Raw genomic sequence first — 18,764 nt, 5'->3', positions numbered from 1 at the left:
GCTGTGGCCTGACGTAGCTTGTGTATGCAGAGATCTTTGAGTGAATGTCAAGGTATCGTAGGAATTGAGTGAGTAGCCAGAGAGTATTTGATGCTTTACGCACAACCAGGCCGATATACTTTTCTGGTTTGAGGTCCAGGCTCAGACTTTGTATGAGTACTTCGGATTTTGGCGGCCAAGATGGACGAGAGACCATTTTGCTACATTTGGTAACAGCTGCAATTCTTCGAGCTTTTCTGTCAGGGCGTCCAAGTCGCTTTGGTTTTGTGATGATGCACTAGCTTCTCACAAATCCAAAGTTAAAGTTAAGATTATTATACCTATGTTTTTCGTTGGAATCAGGGACGTGCTTTTTAACATCTGGGAACATGTTAATTCATAGAATGGATAGGTAGAAACAGAATGTGGGCTTTATAAAAAGATTTCAGATAAATGTCTATAAACGATGTGTATGAAACTTCATTAGAAAGTCTGATTTAAATGCTGCAACATGAGTGTTGTTGGAAAGTAGAGCTTGACTGCTCATAAGTGAAACCCCAAAAGTGATGAAAACTGTCTAACTCTAAATAATTCAATATATTAACATAGTTGAGTTGTTTGAAGTAGTTTTAGGAGTTTTGAATGTGGTATTTCACATAAGAAAATTGTATATATGAACCCAAGATAAGATGATTAGGGTGAAAGATCTTTAATCTGAAGACATAGCACTATTAGGCAAAGGACTGTAAAAAGGGTTGTGACAGCTTTGCCTCTCACTGAGACTATCTCTCTTGGCTTTAATCCTATTAGGCACGGCTCTCAAGCCTTTCATCACTTCCAACAAGTGGATGTTAATTCAAAATAGTCTCTCACTGAGATTATCTGTCTTATCTTTGCTCAAATTAGCCATGGCTCTGAAGTCTTTCATTACTTCGACCAAGTTGCTTTTAATTCAACAATCAGCGTATCAACCTGTCTTTTTTCCTGTCTTTTTTATTTTATGTTTCTCTATCATATGTACGAAGTTAAAAGATGCTTTTTAAACCCATTTTCTATCCTTTTTATTTTATGTTTCTGCAGTATAAGTGCGAAGTTAAAATCTAGGAAAATCATGAATCATTTATAAGTCTTCTTTTTACTCGACAGGTGTGACTATCAAGTGTCTTTGGCATTATTTCCAAGTCCCACAATACTTAAGTATGTTGGTTAGAATCAAATTCTATGAATGACACATGTTTTCCTTTGATTTTATTGTTTTAAATACAAAAAAGTAACATTCTTTTAGCATGACAAAAATTGTTTTAAAAAGTATGTTTTGACACTAAGTTGCTCCTGACCATTGTCTACAGAAGCCAAGTCTTTGCATCGTTTGCTTAATTCGCCCAATCGACAGAAATACTGTTAATCTATGCTGCCAGTTTTTGATTATTTCAAACTTCTACTGTGAAACTTCTACCGTGATTGGTCAGTCCCAAATTTTGTTCATGGAACTTTAACATGGTTTAACTTAAGAAATGACGAAGGCGGTGCATATTTAAATAGCAATATAGTTGTGTGTCATTTTGATGTTAGACCTTTTTTCCGCTTTACTCTTAATGAATAAGTGTATTTATCAAGCCCGAGCTACATCATAGTCACACCTGTCGATAATAAAGGAAAATCAAATCAATGAGATAGTATTTTTCTTGATTGTCACAATTATATTAAAGAAGGAAAATTGAAAATGCAAGAAATTAGTTTAAAGAGTTTCCTCCAACACTAATTTGTGTCCCACTATTCTCTACCAACTACGTCTTCTTAACTTTAGTCAAATTCTTATCAAAGATCGAAAAACTGTTGTTCTAAACCTTCTAGTTCGATCAGTTCGATCTAGTTCGATCGATTCTAAAACTCTGATCGATCAGTGAATAATTTTATCCTTGAAAGTTGATCGATGTTCAATCTGAGTAATTATGAACGGGGAACATAATTGGTGCTGTAGTCGGAAGTAATTTTGATTTTATCGACAAGTGTGGCTGTGAAGTGGTCTTGGCATTACATACAGCCTTTTTTCATGAAGACGTAACCTATATGGAAGTTTCACATATTTTGCACGCTGATACAAAATTTCACACATTTCTGTATCAGCTAATCCCAAAGTGGTCCCTACGGACGACAAGGAGTCTTTGGAATAATTGAAAGAGTTCTTCAAAAGTCAAAATTGTTCTGGGCTTCATGAACAGTAAGGGGGTTTGTTCTTGAATTTATATGAATAAAAAATTTATTAATATGGAATTTAAAACAAACAACAATAAGTTATTACGAGTCTTTATGTCCCAAGTAAAACATAAATACAGACCGGTACTTAAAATACAATTAAAAAAAAAACATCATAGTAAGTCAGTTAAGTTTACACATGAATGTAATAGAGTCCATACTCGCACCAACTAGTCTATAATATGAACTATTAAAGAGCAGTGCATCTAATGTACAATTTAGTTCTGTCTTATGCATGATGCAAAGTGCATACAACAAATATTTTAAGTCTTAGACAAAACGAAGTCTTAGACAAAATTTTGTGCATGGTGACGCAGATAGCATACATTCGTTATGACATTGACTCTAATAAGTCAATGACTTATTAGTCAATAAGTCATTGATAATAAGTCAATAAGTCAATGAATAATTGACTCTTTCATTTGAATAAAATTGAATTCTCTTTAAAAAATTTACAACATGCATCGAGTCATCAGCACAATAACATTCACCAAGGATTTTTTTTTTTCATTAAAACTTAACACAAGGTTGTAAGTTTTTCTAATACATTTTGTTTTCTAAAACAATAGATTATTGATGATTATGTAAAAAAAAAAAGCTGCACATGTTGGGTTTAATAATTATACATAATGCACCCTAAAAGTCATAGATCACTATTTTACATTTTCTTGATTTGATTTAATTCCATTAATGTTTGGAATTACCGTATACTATTGTATTATTATATTATTAATTAATTTTGAATTACTTATTATTAATATTGGTTTACTTTTGAAGGGAAAAGAAATGACTCACCGGATTTTCATCTAATTTGGGTATTAACACCTTATATAAAAAGCTGAAAAATATGTTTTACATCAAAAGCGAACTAAACATCTTTGTTTTTTTAATGGGTACCTCAAGGATGTAATGAATATTCAGTAAAAAATCGGGGAAGAAAATTGATAAATTTTTAAAGAGTAGATAAGGTTTTATGAAACTAAGATTTGATGTATAAACAGACGGTTACATTATTTATTAAATTGGAAATTTTCTTCTTGTTTTCACTTAGTTGGTGGCAACTAAAAATTTCATATGAGGCATAAATGAATTTTGCTAGTATTGATTTCATTAAATATTAACCCCCAAATTAAATAAAAATAAGGTGAAAATTGAAATCTTGACCTCAGATCAAAGATTTTCAGTTAAGAATATTTCTAAGAGGGTTAGAGTTGAAAGTATATTCTTGAACTCTTGCTGTCAAAGTTTTATATTGCTTATTTATTTTTATTTTATTTATTGCTCACTATTCAACTTCAGCCGCAAAAGCTGAAAAGTAAAAAAAAGCAGTAAATTCGATAAGCGAATGACTTATTTAAGGTCTGAAACAGATTTTGCTTTCTTATTTAAATTGGGGCAATCTGGCGAAACTACGAAAAAGCGAAGGCAAAGAATTTTGTATTTTATCGTACCATTCTAGAAAGTTTACTTAGATTTTGAAAAGAAGAAAGAAAGAAGGTTAAAATTTTTTGCAAAATTCAACCAAGTCCCTGAATTTTTTTTTTTTTAAATTTGCGGTACGATTTTAGATATTGTTTCAGCTTCAACTATGTAATAACCTGTCATGTCACAACAGGACTTTCTCCGCAGAAGTTTGCATTGAAATGATGGTAAAGGGGTTACTGCTAAAGAGGTATCTCAAGTTGATGTCTTCGTTCAGTCAACTGCATCCAAGCCTCTCCCAGGACTGAAATACACTATTTATTTTCATTAAGCTCTGTTTTGTAACGCTATTTATGATTTAATAGTTTTTCTTATGCTTGCATTCATGTAGTTTTACATTATTTATTTAACTGGATTGCACAAACCATTGATACCTCTTTCCTCCGGTTGCTTCTTTATTGTTTTGCCTTTTTCTTTATTTGTTTTTGTCCTTATACATGTTTGTTATTATTTTTATGGCACTTGGTATTAACCAAGTTGGTTAATTCGGAAAAAATAGAAAAAATGAAATATTTTTAACTTACGAACGGGTAATGGGATCTTTATGAAATTTTATGCTTGGAAGGATATCGTGTCTTACAGCTCTTATTTTAAATCCCGACCAGATCCTCTGAAATTGGGGAGAGTTGGGGGGGACCTAAAATCTTGGAAAGCGCTTAGAATGGAGGGACCGGGATGAAACTTGGTGGGAGAAATAAGCAGAAGTCCTAGATACATGATTGACATAACCGGAACGGATCTGCTCTTTTTGGGGGAGTTGGGGGGGGGGGGTTAATTCTGAAAAATTAGAAAAAATGAGGTATTTTTAACTTACGAAGGAGTGATCGGATCAAGTTATAGATATGGGATTGACATAACCGGAACGGATCTGCTATTTTTGGGGGAGTTGGGGGGAGAGTTAATTCTAAAAAATATAAAAATAAGGTTAATTAATTAAATTTGATTTTTGGAAGGATATCGTTTCTCAGAGCTCTTCTTTTAAATCCCGACTGGATCCGGTGACATTGGGGGGAGTTGGGGGGGGACCTAAAATCTTGGAAAACGCTTAGAATGGAGGGATCGGGATAAAAATAATCATAGGTCCTAGATACGTGATTGAAATAACCGAAACGCCCCTCTCTCTTTGTTGGAGTTGGGGGAGGAGGGTTAATTCTGAAAAATAAAAAAATGAGGTATTTTTAACTTACGAAGGAGTGATCGGATCTTAATGAAATCTGATGTTTAGAAGGGAATCGTGTCTCAGAGCTCTCATTTTAAATCCTGACCGGATCCGGTGAAGGTGAAGTTGGGGGGGGGGGGCGGAACCTAAAATCTTGGAAAAGGCTTAGAATGGAGGGATCGGGATGAAAATTGGTGGGAAAAATAAGCACAAGTCCAAGATAGGTGAATGACACAACCTGAACGGATCTGCTCTCTTTGGTGGAGTTTTTTTTTGGGGGGGGGGGGTTAATTCAAAAAAATTAGATAAAATGAGGTATTTGTAACTTACGAACGGGTGATCAGATTTTAATGAAATTTGATATCTAGAACAATCTTGTGCTTTAGAACTCTCATTTTAAACCTCGACCAGAACCGGTGACATTGAAGAGAGTCGGAGTGGGAAACTGGCATTCTTGGCAAACATGAAAATCCAGGTATCTTAAGAATGAGTGATCGGATCTTAATTAAACTTAATATATAGAAGAACCTTATGTCTCAGATGCTCCATTTTCAATTTGAATCGGATCCGAGGACATAGAGGGTTGGAGGGGGGAAACAGAAATCTTGGAAACCGGAAATCTTGGAAAACCCTTAGAGTGGAGAGATCGGGATGAAACTTGATGGGAAGAATAAGCACAAGTTATAGATACGAGATTGACATAATTGGTACTAACCCGTTCTCTTTATTGGAGTTGGGGGTTGTTAATTTGGAAAAATCAGAAAAATTGAGGTATTTTTAACTTAAGAACAGGTGACCGGATCTTAATGAAATTTGATATTTAGAAGGAACTCTTGTCTCAGAGCTCTTATTTCAAATCCCGACCAGATGTCTTGACATTGGGGGCGTTGGAAGGGGAAACTGGAAATCTTGGAAAACGCTTATAAATGTCGTAGATACGAAAATGACGTAACCGGTGTGGATCCGCTCTCTTTGGTGGAGTTAGATGGTGGGGTTCAGTGCTTTGGCGAGTTTGGTGCTTCTGGACTTCATAGGACGATGAAAACTGGTAGGTGTGTCAGGGAGCTGCACAAATTGACTTGATAAAGTCGTTTTTCCCGATTCGACTATCTGGGGGGCTGAAGGGAGAGGAAAAATTGAGGTATTTTTAACTCACGAGTGGGTGATCGGATCTTACTGAATTTTGATATTTAGAAGGACTTCGTGACTCGGAGCTCTTATTTTAAATCCCGATCGGCATTAAGCCTCTGATTTTCCTTTTAAAGCAATCCATTGATTCTTAGAAATTTGCTAGAGCTCATACCATATGAGCTCCTGGCTCTTGGCTCTTTCGACCGCGTCACAAGTGCCATATGAGCTCTTAGCTCTTGTTTTCCTTGAAGTTTCTTGTTTGTTATTGTTCTTTTTTCTTGCAGATGTTTTCTTCTTTGTTGCCTATATGTTTTATCTTTCAATCCATCCTCTGCTACTTCAGCCTGCTTGTATGGATTTTGTATTCATTTGTAAATATATTGTTTGCATTTGTCTTGTGTTGTATATCTGGGTGATTTCTCTTTTCTTTTGAATTATTCTATCTTAGATCAGTTATATTTGATCAACCAAGTAGTGCTGGTAAACAGGAGGCTCACACATTTGACCCTCTTCTTGAATCTATGAATAATTCTAGTTACAATGACTACACTACTATTGATTATTGTGATAAAATTATTGCCCCAGTCTCTTTAATTGGTAACTTTAATGTATTTTGTTTGAATGTGCGTGGGGTAAGAGTTAAGTGGGCTAGTCTGAAATCATATTTGTCGTCTGATAGTTCTTATGCTTTTGATGTCATAGGCTTGGCAGCCTGTGACATAAAATCAAAATCTTATTCATAAAATCTTATATTAAATTTAGTAGACGATCTGACCTTGAATCCTTGTTTACATCAGTGTTGTCTAATAGCAGGACGGTTTATTCTTTTGTCATTGATCTGAAAAGCCAATTTTTACGTGATACTGCTTGTTTGTTTTATAAACCCCCTCCTTTTCCAACACATCTGTTCTGCGATTTGCTTGATCAGCTTTCTGGTGTGGGGACTCTCTCTAAAAAACGTTTTGGGAGATTTTAATTGCAATAATTCAAATGTTGGATCAAGTGATCAAGCTGGATCAAGTGACCATCTTTTTGATGTACTTCCTTGTTCTGGACTACTTTCTTTAATTTTTTTTTTCGCTAGTGTTGACCCTACAAGAAATTTTGCCAATTTAATGGATAATATTTGCGTTTCTCATTCTCCTAGTTTGAAGTTCCCTTCTGGTCTTGTTTTCACTGATCTTTCTGGTCACTTCACTACTTGTCTATCACTATTTGTGCCTAAAACAGAGATTATTGTGGATGAGAAAGGTGAGTCTTCTTTTAGAACTTTTACAGATAAAGAAATTTCTAACTTAGTAAAAGGCCAAGGAATTCTACACCCAAATGCCCATGGATGTGTAGAGTTGCATATGAAGGTGTCTTTGTTCAAGGCTGCATGTAAAAGTAAGACACGGGAAGATGTTTTGAAGTCTAAACATTACAAAAATTTGTTCACTTCAGTCTGTGCAGCAAAAAAGCTGTATTTTACGCTTCGAATTAATAAGTGTAAGGGGATTTTTCGCAAGGGTTGGATTGTAGTTAATGAAGCTCTTTCCCACAAGAAACTCAAACAGTCTTCCTCATGTCTTTATGGGAAAGCTGATAGATCCATTGTGGACTAAAATCCTTAGCGAGTGCCTTCAATTCGTATTTCACCACACTTCCCTCAGTCTCATTCCACCCCAGAGTAGAGTAAGTTGTTTTCCCTTGGCAGACAAGGTTTTTTTTTCTTTCCTCATGCAGTGCTACTGAGATTTCTAGCATTATTTCTCAACTTTCAAGCAGCCGTTCAGCTGATAGATTTGGTTTGAATAAAAATGTCCTAAAAAAAATTGGTCAGTTTGTTTCTAACCCTATCTCACACATAGCTAACCTCTCTCATTCTTCTGGAATTTTTCCTCGTTTATTTAAAGTTGCTACTATTGTACCTTTGCATACAAAAGGTGATTCGATTTCAAAGTAAAGACTTATTTCTCTTCTTCCCATCATCTCTAAGGTTGTTGAAAAAGTAGTGTGTGGTAGACTCATTTCATTTTTGTTTAGTACTAATACGACTGCAGGAAATTCTCTCATAACTAACCATCAATATGGTTTTCGTCCCTCAATCTCTACCTTGTATGCACTTTCAGACGCAACAGAGTCTGTGCGCGTTAATCTGGACAAGGGCTTGTATGTTTTGGGTCTATTTCTCGACTTTTCAAAGGCCTTTGACATGGTTGGCCACTGTTCTTTTGTCTAAACTATCTTTATTTGGAGTGCATGGAGTCCTACTTGAATGGATGGGATGGCGCTGTGAGCGCTATAAATAGCTGACCCTTATCATCCCAGTTTTTAGCTTTTTTGTGCTGTTTGTCTCAAGTTTCCTGCAGTGATGGTGTAAGTGACGAAGACTTAGTGTTCCTGACTTTGCTTAGAGATATTTCATACAAATTAGATACTAGATCTATTACTTGAGCCTTTTTCACCTTGCTAGGTGGTAGCGCCATCTATATACAACATCCGTACATTAACCTAGATGGCGCTTGCCATAGACCATCTGGAAAGTTTAGCTCTATTTATGTGTGAGATCAAATTAAACACCCTAAGAAATTCATATACTGCTGAATGCAGTTGCTCACAGACTAATAATCGGTGTGACGACCAACCAAGCAGGTATCAGCAGTTTGATGAAAACGTTCATTAAAATTAGACCCTATCCATTTTCACCATTAGCGCCATCCACCTTCATCCGTTTAAACGAACTTGGACTGCTGAAGGCCCCACCAGGACCTGTTACTGTGTACGGTCAGAAAAGAAGAAGGCGGCGTGGGAAAAGAGCTGGAATACGAATTAAAACTAGACAAAGAAAACCGAGTAACACCCGCGCCAATGTAGGCAGACCGACTGAATCGAGTCTTACAGACTTACCCGTAATCAAATACTTCGACAGTTTGCCCGTTAACTACTATGCCAATGAGCCGCCTCCTATCCTAAGACCTGTTACTTTCAACGCTCGTCGTGGCCTTCCTAATTTCCTCGTTTGCAACACTAGATCGCTGTGCAACAAAACAGAAGATTTTGAAGCTGTTATTCGCCACAACATTGCCATAGCAGCCGTTACTGAAACATGGAACCTCGATGAAAATACTGGTCGTGTGGCTGGATACTCTGTGTTCTTGAACACTCGCTCTAATCGTGGTCTTTCGAAACTTGGGGGCGGTGTTGGTCTGTTTGTAAGAGAAGATATACCCTTTAAACTCCTTTCTGATCTCGCTAATCCGGACCATGAAGTAATCTGGGCGATGTGCAGACCGACTTACTTGCCCCGCTTATACTCGTGCATAATTGTGGCATCAGTATATTACCCTGAAAGTGCAAAGAATCGCCGAGACCTTGTCTCTTACTTGCAAAAGACTGTTGATGTGCTTCGGATCCACTATAGTAATCCTGCTTTTATCATAGCAGGCGACTTCAACCAGACGAAAAAAGGCTGGCTTTCATCCAGTCTATCCCTTAAACAAGTGGTTCACATGCCTACTCACGTCTCAGGCAGCATTCTGGATCTCATTCTTACGAACTGTGAGTCCCACTACTGTAATCCTGTTTCTTCGGACCAGTGGCCAAGTCCGACCATTTTGCTATTCTGTGGAAAGCCCACAGTTCATTGTCCAAGGCTAAACTAAGCTGCGTAGTTACCCGCCCGCTGACGGACTCTGCCATTCGAGCCTATGGTCAGTGGATAGGCAATTATGATTTCCCAGAAGTTGACGGAGATTCAAACATCCACGAAAAGACTAAAAGATTCAGTGACATTCTGTACTCCAAATACACCGAAATCTTCCCCAACAAGTCAGTTATCATTGGTGAGTTTGATAAGCCATGGATTACCCCTGCCATAAAGAAACTCATCCGTGAGAGATGCCGCCTACATTCTATCGGTGATGTAGTAAACGCAAAGAAACTGCGAAATTACACCGTCACTGTAATACGAAAGGCCAAACTTCAATATGGCCGCTTATCAGTGTCACCTATGCGCGTCAGTAATCCAAAGAAATGGCATCAGTCTGTTAGAAAAATGTCGGGAAAATCCACTACCTCTAGTGTGAGAATATTGGATGATAGTGGCAAACTTCTCACTGCGACAGATGTGAACTCCTTCTTCACTGAAATCTGCACAACCCACCCTCCACCCACCGAGTCCCAAAAAGCCGCTCAGAAGAGGAAGTTATTGAAGTCACTGAAGAAGACGTCTTCAAAGAATTAATGAAAATTAAGCCCAACAGTGCATCCTATCCTTCGGAACTTCCTGTAAAACTTGTTCGTGAATACGCCCCCTTCATTGCCAAGCCATTATCCGTGTTAATTAACCTGTGTTTCATGCTTGGTACTTTCCCAGATATTTGGAAAAAGGCATATATCCGGGTTATTCCGAAATCGAGCCCCCTAAAGCATGTGATGAATTGCGTCCTATCTCGATAACCCCCTGCCTGGCTAAAGTTACGGAAGCATTTGTACTCCGTCGATTGCTCGACCAAATCAGTTCCTCTATCGATAAGTACCAGTATGGTGGATTCCATGAGTACAGTACTACAATTTATCTAGTGCGTATGTACGATTGTATACTTACATGGCTGGATAAAGGTAATCGGTTCCTGGATCTAGGTACAATAGACTTCGGAAAAGCTTTTGATTTCATTAACCACCTGATTGCTGGCCAAAATTTGAAGATAATGGGTGCGAAAAAGCGCGTGTTATCCGTGATTATGGATTTCTTATCTAATAGGAAACAGCGTGTTTATGCCCTGTTTGACGGGGATTCTGACTCCGATTGGACAGGTATAACATGTGGAGCTCCACAGGGCACAAAGTTGGCTGCCATTGTATTTATAGCCGTGATCAACTACCTACTAGTCGAATATGAGGATCATTACAAGTTTATAGACGATATCTCTTTTCTATTGAAATATTTAGTTGAAAACGGGATTGTTAAGAAAGAGTTCAGTGACGATTTCTTCGATGTGTTTATTGCCGAGTGCAATGTCTCTAAATTGATCATTAACACGAATAAGTCAAAGGTCTTACGCTTTAATCCGTTGAAGCGCACTTTCAGCCAACCGTATGTTCCGTTTCCGATTGTCGACTCAATAAAGATTTTGGGAGTTACTTTTTCAAGTGATTGTTATTTTGGCTTGCACGTTGAAAATGTTGTTAAAAACGCAAATGTATGTCTGCAGTCTTTGAGTACAATGCGTAGATTTGGCTGTGATTTCCAGTGCCTATTGCTAGCTTATCTTACATACGTCCGTCCAGTCCTTGAATATGCAAGCCCACTATGGGGGCCTGCAGCACTGCGTACTGTATACCTCATCCAAGAACTTGAGTCAGTGCAAAAGCGAGCCGTGTTCATTATTATTGGCGATCGACAACTATCTTATGGTGAAGCACTTGTTAAACTCGACCTCCCCACGTTGGCCCAAAGATACGAGCAGATTATCCTGAGATTTGGGAAGTTTCTTCTCTCTAAACCCCAGCATCGAGACATCTTACCACCTACTGCACCGCCCAACAACCGTACGCGTCACCAAAATAAACTGGTTCCTGTAGCTTCACGCACGAACCGCCACGCAAATTCATTCGTACCTTTTTTTACAGATTTGCTAAACAAAGCCGAGTGATATTTTCTTTTTTCTTTTTTTTTGTGTTAGTGTGTTATTTAGCATAGTGAAGCAACGCAAATTAGCTGTTAGCTACGTTGTTGTTTAAATAAACCTCTCTCTCTCTCTCTCTCTCTCTCTCTCTCTCTCTCTCTCTCTCTCTCTCTCTCTCTCTCTCTCTCTCTCTCTCTCTCTCTCTCTCTCTCTCCTCTATTTTGGCTATATTAAAAGGTGTTCCACGGGACTCTGTACTTGGACTACTTTTGTTTTTAATTTACATTAATGATCTTGTTAATGGTCTTCATCCCCATGTTCACCCTGTTCTTTTTGCTGATGACAGTAGCTTTTTCATTGCGGCAGTGGACCTGCCATCTGCTACTTCCATAGCTCAATAGCTTGTTGATATAGTAAAGGATTGGTGCTGGTCAAATGGAATGGCTCTTAACATCCGGAAGAGTGCCATTGTCAATTGTAGGACCCCTTACCATATGAGAGACGTACAGGAGCCAATCACCCTCACTTATGGGAATGATATTATACCACAAGCTACTATGGTGAAATTTCTTGATGCGTATCTTGACTGTTTTCTTTCTTTTAAACCGCAAATAATTCACAGTCGTTCCCTCATGCTTCGCCAGTCTTCCATCTTGCAATGGGTTATTTCATTTCTTCTTCAACATGTTATGGTTTCTCTTTATTATGCTTTTATTTTGCCTTACCTTTCTTGTTGCTGCTCTGTTTTATCTCCTATTACTAATAAATATCTTCTTTGCTCACTTCAAAGAGGCCGAAATAGGGTAGTGAAGGCTACTTTTCTTCTTCCTCTGCTTTACCCTTCCTCTGATCTTTAAGTAATCTTTATTTAGCATATTCTGCTTTTCTAGGTACACTTCCACCGCCTCTGTGGCAATTTTTTTCACAGACAGGCTCAGGTAGGTACTCTTCTTTTGTACATAATTCTTCTCCCAGATTTATTTTACCAAACGATCAGAGTTATCCTGTTTATAAGTCAATTCTATTATGGAACTCCATCCCTCCGGATGTCCCTCTATTTCTTTCTGCAGAGGCAGTTTTTCGTCGGTTTTTTCCAGTTGAGTAATTTCTCTCTCTTCTTTGTTTTTATTTGTGTTGCGAGAGCAACACTTTGGTTTTGTCATGTTTTTTTTTTCTAGCACCCTGATTTCAGCTTATTCCTAGAAAGTGGTAAGGGTCTAACTTCTGTGGTTTTTATGGAAAGTGTGGACCTTAGGCTGGATTGATGAATCCAGCCTAAACTTTCTCTTAGTTTTAAACGGAAGATTTTGAGAAAAAAAAGGAGTGGCGGAGGAGGCCTAGTTGCCCTCCAATTTTTTTATTACTTAAAAAGGCAATAGAACTTTTAATTTTTTACGAACGTTTTCATTAGTAAAAATATACACAACTTAAGAGTTAACTTACGTAACGAACTTCTATATTCGTATGTTTTTATTACGTATATGAGGGGGTTCACCCCTCATCGGTACCTCGCTCTTTATACTAAAGCTAAAATGTTTTCCCAATTCCTTAATACTGATCCCTGAATCACAAAGGCCTTAGAATAAGTAGTTGAAATTACTAAAAATACTTCAGCGTAACGACCGAGGTATGACGAGGAAGTAAACCCCTCATATGCGTAATAATTTCTGTTCGTTTTACGTTTTAATGCTGCTCCTTACTTTCAGTTGAAAAAACTTTTCATATTAATTTTATCATTGTTTTTTTTTTAATAATGATAGAAAATCCTTCGCTCCCTTCATTGAAATTCTCTTCCCCCATGGCGAATTCCTCCATGAAAGATCCTCCCGCGCAACCCCACTCCCCTCAACTTCTCCCCCAAACCAAAAAATCCCCGTGAAAACGTCTGTACACTTCCCAATAACCACTACTCTATGTAAACACTGGTAAAAGTTTGTAAGTTGTAGCCCCTCCCACGGAGACTGTGGGGGAGTAAATCGTCCCCAAAGACATAATTATTAGGTTCTTAGGTTCTTAGACTATTGTGAATAAAATGCCTATCTTAGAATTTTGATCCGGTAACATTGGGGAAAAAACGAGCGTGGGAGGGGGCCTAGATGCCCTCCAGTTTTTTGGTCACTTAAAAAGGGCACTAAAACTTTTAATTCCTGTTAGAATGAGCCCTTTTGGAACATCCTAGGACTACTGAGTCGGTACCTGACCTGACTTCACCCATGAAAAAAAAATAAACACGCACCCTTGATCGGTCTTCTGCCAAAAAATACCAATATTCACGTTTTTGTAGATAGGAGCTTGAAACTTCTACAGTGGGGTTCTCTGATACGCTGAATGTGATGATGGGATTTTCGTTAAGATTCTATGACTTTTAGGGTGTGTTTCTCCCTATTTTATGAAAAAGGCAAATTTTCTCAGGCTCGTAACTTTTAATGGGCAAGACTAAACTTGATGAAAATTATATATTTAAAATCAGTATTAAAATACGATTCTTTTTAATGTAAATATTGGTATCAAAATTCTATTTTTTAGAGTTTCTGTTACTATTGAGCCGGGTCGCTCCTTACTACAGTTCGTTACCACGAACTGTTTGATACTGCAATTTCTTGGTTTTATTGAGCACAACAACAGATAACGCGAAAGCATAAACACGGAGGAAAATAAACGTTACCGTTTATTAAAAAAGCAAGAGATTAAATGTCTGGAAAAGACTTTTGATCATCAGAATTTTGAGTGTTGTTGCTTGTTTTGCGCATTCCTTGAATCTATGTGTATCATTATGTAGTAGGTGATTATAGAGTTCTAAAAGGCTTTAACAGACTTTTCTATTTATTCTAATTTGATTAATAAGTCGCTCAGGGTGTTTTGAGTAGACTTGAACCTCTTCCCTAATAATAAATATCGGCGTCAGCCAGTGCGCTACCATAAAAAATTAGCGGTGAGCCGCCGTTTTCACAAAAAATCAACTATTTGCCGCCAAAAAGAAATCGATGCGTCTTAATAGCCATAAAAATAAACATTTTATCCATTTCGACCCTCATATAAATTGGTAATATAAAGATGAAAATAGAACTGAAGTGTAAGTTTCTCTTGTTTGTCTTACTAGACTCTATACGCATTTTTGCATCTTACTACACGAATTTAAATAATAGTTAAGTACTGTTTTATGTTTTATTTTATAAAAATATTTAGGATTCATTTCTTTTATATGACTTGAAGTACATCTCTAACAAAGTTTATTACTAAATCTCTCACTTTCAGTCATATTTGGACCCATTTGTCGACATATCTTGCCTTTATATGGTCCATAATTTTGCGCAGGAGTCTGGCAATCAAGGTAGAACTTTACAAATTGATAATTAAAAAGGTATTGTTTTAAAAATCCAAAGAAGATAATTTCGTACGAGTAACTGGTCTTCAATCTCAAATGATTCTGTTTCTTCATGAGAAGGTTCGCCCATGATTTTTTTTTTTCACATCGCCAGTAAAGCCCTTGCTATGTAGGTTTTACTATCTTAAAAATATCATGGTCAAATCTCCTCATGAAGAAAGAGAAGAGACACTTCGATTAATTTTTCGAAGATTTTATTCAATGTGAACTACTACACGGTAATACCCACTATGACAATGATATCGAAAAGGCAAAATTATTTTCAACCCTTTCTCAAAAAACCTAACATCAAATAATATAAGTATCACCACTCAAATCTTGATAAATCCAATTTACCAGCCCCACCCAGGATCAGAGTATATGAGCCATCCATTCTCAATATTTGAACTGAACAATGTAATAAAACATATTAGGGCCAATGCTACAAGTAGCTATGATAATATACACCCTACATGGATGAAGAATCTTACCCCTTTGTACAAACAGGAACTCCTAAATTGCTATAACCACACATGGGCTACACCCACATTCCCCAATGTTTGGAAATGTTCATCTCTTCTACCAATTTTAAAGAAAAATAAACCTAAATATGACCCTGAGTCAAATAGACCTAGAATGATTACTCCTGTGCTGGGAAAAGTAATGGAGAAAATGATTTACCAACGATTGCTATGGTTTGTTGAGAAGAATAATATGATACCACATGCTCAAACTGGCTTCAGGAAAAACCACTCCTCAACAGATGCTTTTATATTGTTAACAAAATCATTAAATGAATCCCTATCCAAACACAATGTCCTAATCCATGGATTCCTAGACTTTGAAGGGGCATATGACAATGTTAACCATCAAACTCTTTTAGTTAAACTTGCAAATCTTGAATAACCCCCCCTCCTCCTCCCCAAGCTTGTATCCTTTATAAAATCTTTCATAGAAAATCGAAGTTTTATTGTTCGTGTAGGTTCAGCCTCCTCACCCAAAACTACAATAACAAAAGGTCTTTCACATGGTGCAGTCCTGAGCAGCCTCCTCCTTTCTCTATTTCTCTGGGACATGAACCTCCCACACCCCAATTTACAACATGCTGATGATCTGGTATTATGGGCAACTGGCAACACCTTTAAGATTGCACATTCAAAGTTGCAAAAATCACTTTTCCAATTTGAAAAGTTTTCTCAAAATTCTGATTTACCTATTGCACCCACTAAGTCTAAAATCAGCCAATTCCACCACAAGCGAAATAATATTAATGTAAGGCTAACTCTAAATGGAATGATTATTCCAGAGGACATTCAAATCAATTACCTAGGCCTCACACTTGACCAAAATTTAATTTCCACCCTTCACGTCACAATAAAAAAAATGCTATGCAAAAACAAGAATAATAAAAAAAAACTACTAACCACACCTTGGGGCTGTAATGAGAAAAAATTACTCCAATTTTGTAAATCACATATAAAATCCTATATTGATTATGGCCTCATCGTTTATGGTGCTTGAGCAAAGACCCATATGCAAAAAATTGAAACAACACAAAATGATATAATCCGTCTCATTTTTGGTCTTAAGGAAACCAACAAACACTAAGTTTCTGCTTACAGAGAGTGGTCTATTAACAATAAACGAAAGAAGAAGATTTCTTTTGATTAATTATCTTACAAAAATTGAAGCCAATAGCTCTCATACCCTGCATAACTGGTTAAGAAATTCCTTCATGTACAGAGGGATTGCAAATGATCACGCCAATACCCAGAAGAAATTCCCATCGCCAATCTCCGCAATAAATAATTATTTTTCAAAGTGGACTAAAGAACGTACCCCCATTGTTTTCATTCAGAAAAATTTTGCCGAGCTTTACACAATTACATATAAAATCATTTCCAAATTTTTGTCCATGGGTCCTAAATGAATGAGAAAGTGGCGAATGGAGCGTTTATCCCAACCCTTAATATTACTTTGGGAGAGAAATCGCATGACAATGCGTCTGTAATGACTGCTGAGTTAAACGCCATAATCATGGCATTAGAGCACCTAACGAATAATGAATTTATGATTGTTGATTTGCAAAATATTCTGACTCTTATCAAGCCTAGAGCTGCTTTCTTCAGCTTCTCAGCAAAAGATAGATATAGACACGTTTCACTTTCTTAGCATTACTGACAAACTTGCTTCAAGAGGAATAAGAACTTATCTCCAATATGTTCTAAGCCACTCAGGTATAATTAGTAACCATAAGGCGGATGAAACTGCAAAAAAAATGCTTTAAATATTGACCAGCCAAGTGGAAGACCAATCCTCATTAGAGATATTTACCGCTGGAGATTATCAGAGGTACTGTTAAATAAAAATAAACCGATCCTATTGCCTTTCCCCAATAAGCTCCTTTCTAAGATTTATCATAGAATTGGGTCTGGCTCAAATGGGCTAAATTTTCAGGCGTTTTCATATCAATTCCCTAATTCAAGTGGAGCAATTCCCTATTCTTCCCTTTGCAGGTCTTATAATTTGAAAAATGAAACAATTGACCATTGCATTTTTGAATGTAATAGGTTGACGGCTGACGCACAGAATATTCCGCAATGTAAACTCAAAATGCTTCAAACACTACAAAAATTTCACCATAAGCCAAGAGTATCTCACTACACCTGCACACAGAATTCAGAAATCAGCATTTATCGTCTTATATTTCAACTATTAGAATCAAAAGACCTACTGAAAGAAATCTGAGGTGATTCTAGATAAAAATAAAAGAAACAAGTTTTTTTTAACTGTAAGTAAGGAGCAATATTAAAATTTAAAGTGGACAGAAATTACTCTGTATATGAAAGGGGTTATCCCCTCCAAAAAGCCTCGCTCTTTACGCTAAAGTTTGACTCTGTCACAACTCTACTTTTCAAAACATTAAAAAATTAGCGTAAAGAGCGAGGCGTTGTGAAGGGGACAACCCCTTTCTTATACGGAGTAATTTCTGTTCCTTTTAAGTTTTAATATTGCTCCTTACTTACAGTTAAAAAGACTTGTTTTTTTTAATTTAATTTTTGAATGTTTTTGAATAAATACATGTTTTGATTTTGGCTCACTGCACATGAATAATTAAAACCAAATTTGCATATTACTTTTTTTTGCTAAATGGCTTTCTCACAGTTTTGATCGGATGATTTTGATAAAAAGGAGGATGAGGGAGGAGGCCTAGTTGCCCTCCAAATTTTGGATATTTAAAAATGCAACTAGATTTTTTCATTTTTTGTACTAATGTTTTTGTCAGTAATAAACATACGTACCTTACAAATAAACTTTCGTAACGAACTTCTAAATTTGTGTATTTTTATTACGTATATGAGGGGGTTTGACCCCTCATCAGTACCTCGATCTTTACAGTAAAGCTTTCATTTTATCCCAAATCTTTAAGAATGACCCCTGAATTACAAAAGCCAAAAAGTTTTTTTTTTATAGTTATTCTTTTTTTAAATAATTTTAGAAAATACCGCGCCCCCTTCATAGAAACTCTCTTCCCTCATGATAAATTCCTCCATGGAAAGATCCTCCGCCATAACTCCCTCCACCGACCCACTCCCACCCCAACGTGAAAAATTCCCACTGAAAACGTCTGTACACTTCATAAAAACTATTACTATATGTAAATAATGGTAAATTTTGTAACTTGCAGCCCCTCGCCGGGGACTATGGGAGATAAAGTCGTCCCCAAAACATGGTCATTAGATTGTCGACTAGGTTGAACAGAATGGCTATCTCAAAATTTTAA

The 18,764-nt window shown here is 36.8% G+C and overlaps 1 protein-coding gene across 1 annotated transcript; it reads left to right on the top strand.

The window, feature by feature from the left end:
* Positions 1 to 10,575: 10,575 nt before the first annotated feature.
* On the top strand, positions 10,576 to 11,643 carry LOC136028476 (uncharacterized). The gene has a single exon (XM_065706317.1). It carries the CDS (start codon positions 10,576 to 10,578, stop codon positions 11,641 to 11,643), a length of 1,068 nt encoding a protein of 355 aa, XP_065562389.1.
* Positions 11,644 to 18,764: the final 7,121 nt, after the last annotated feature.

This window comes from Artemia franciscana, chromosome 6 (genome assembly GCF_032884065.1).
Source record: "Artemia franciscana chromosome 6, ASM3288406v1, whole genome shotgun sequence".
Classification (NCBI taxonomy): Eukaryota; Metazoa; Arthropoda; class Branchiopoda; order Anostraca; family Artemiidae; genus Artemia; species Artemia franciscana.
Note: the sequence above shows the minus strand (reverse complement) of the source record. Positions and strands in the feature narration are given on the sequence as shown.

Excerpts from the sequence above, each read along its gene's own strand:
- LOC136028476 (XM_065706317.1), top strand. The coding sequence starts at position 10,576 with ATGTACGATTGTATACTTACATGGCTGGATAAAGGTAATCGGTTCCTG.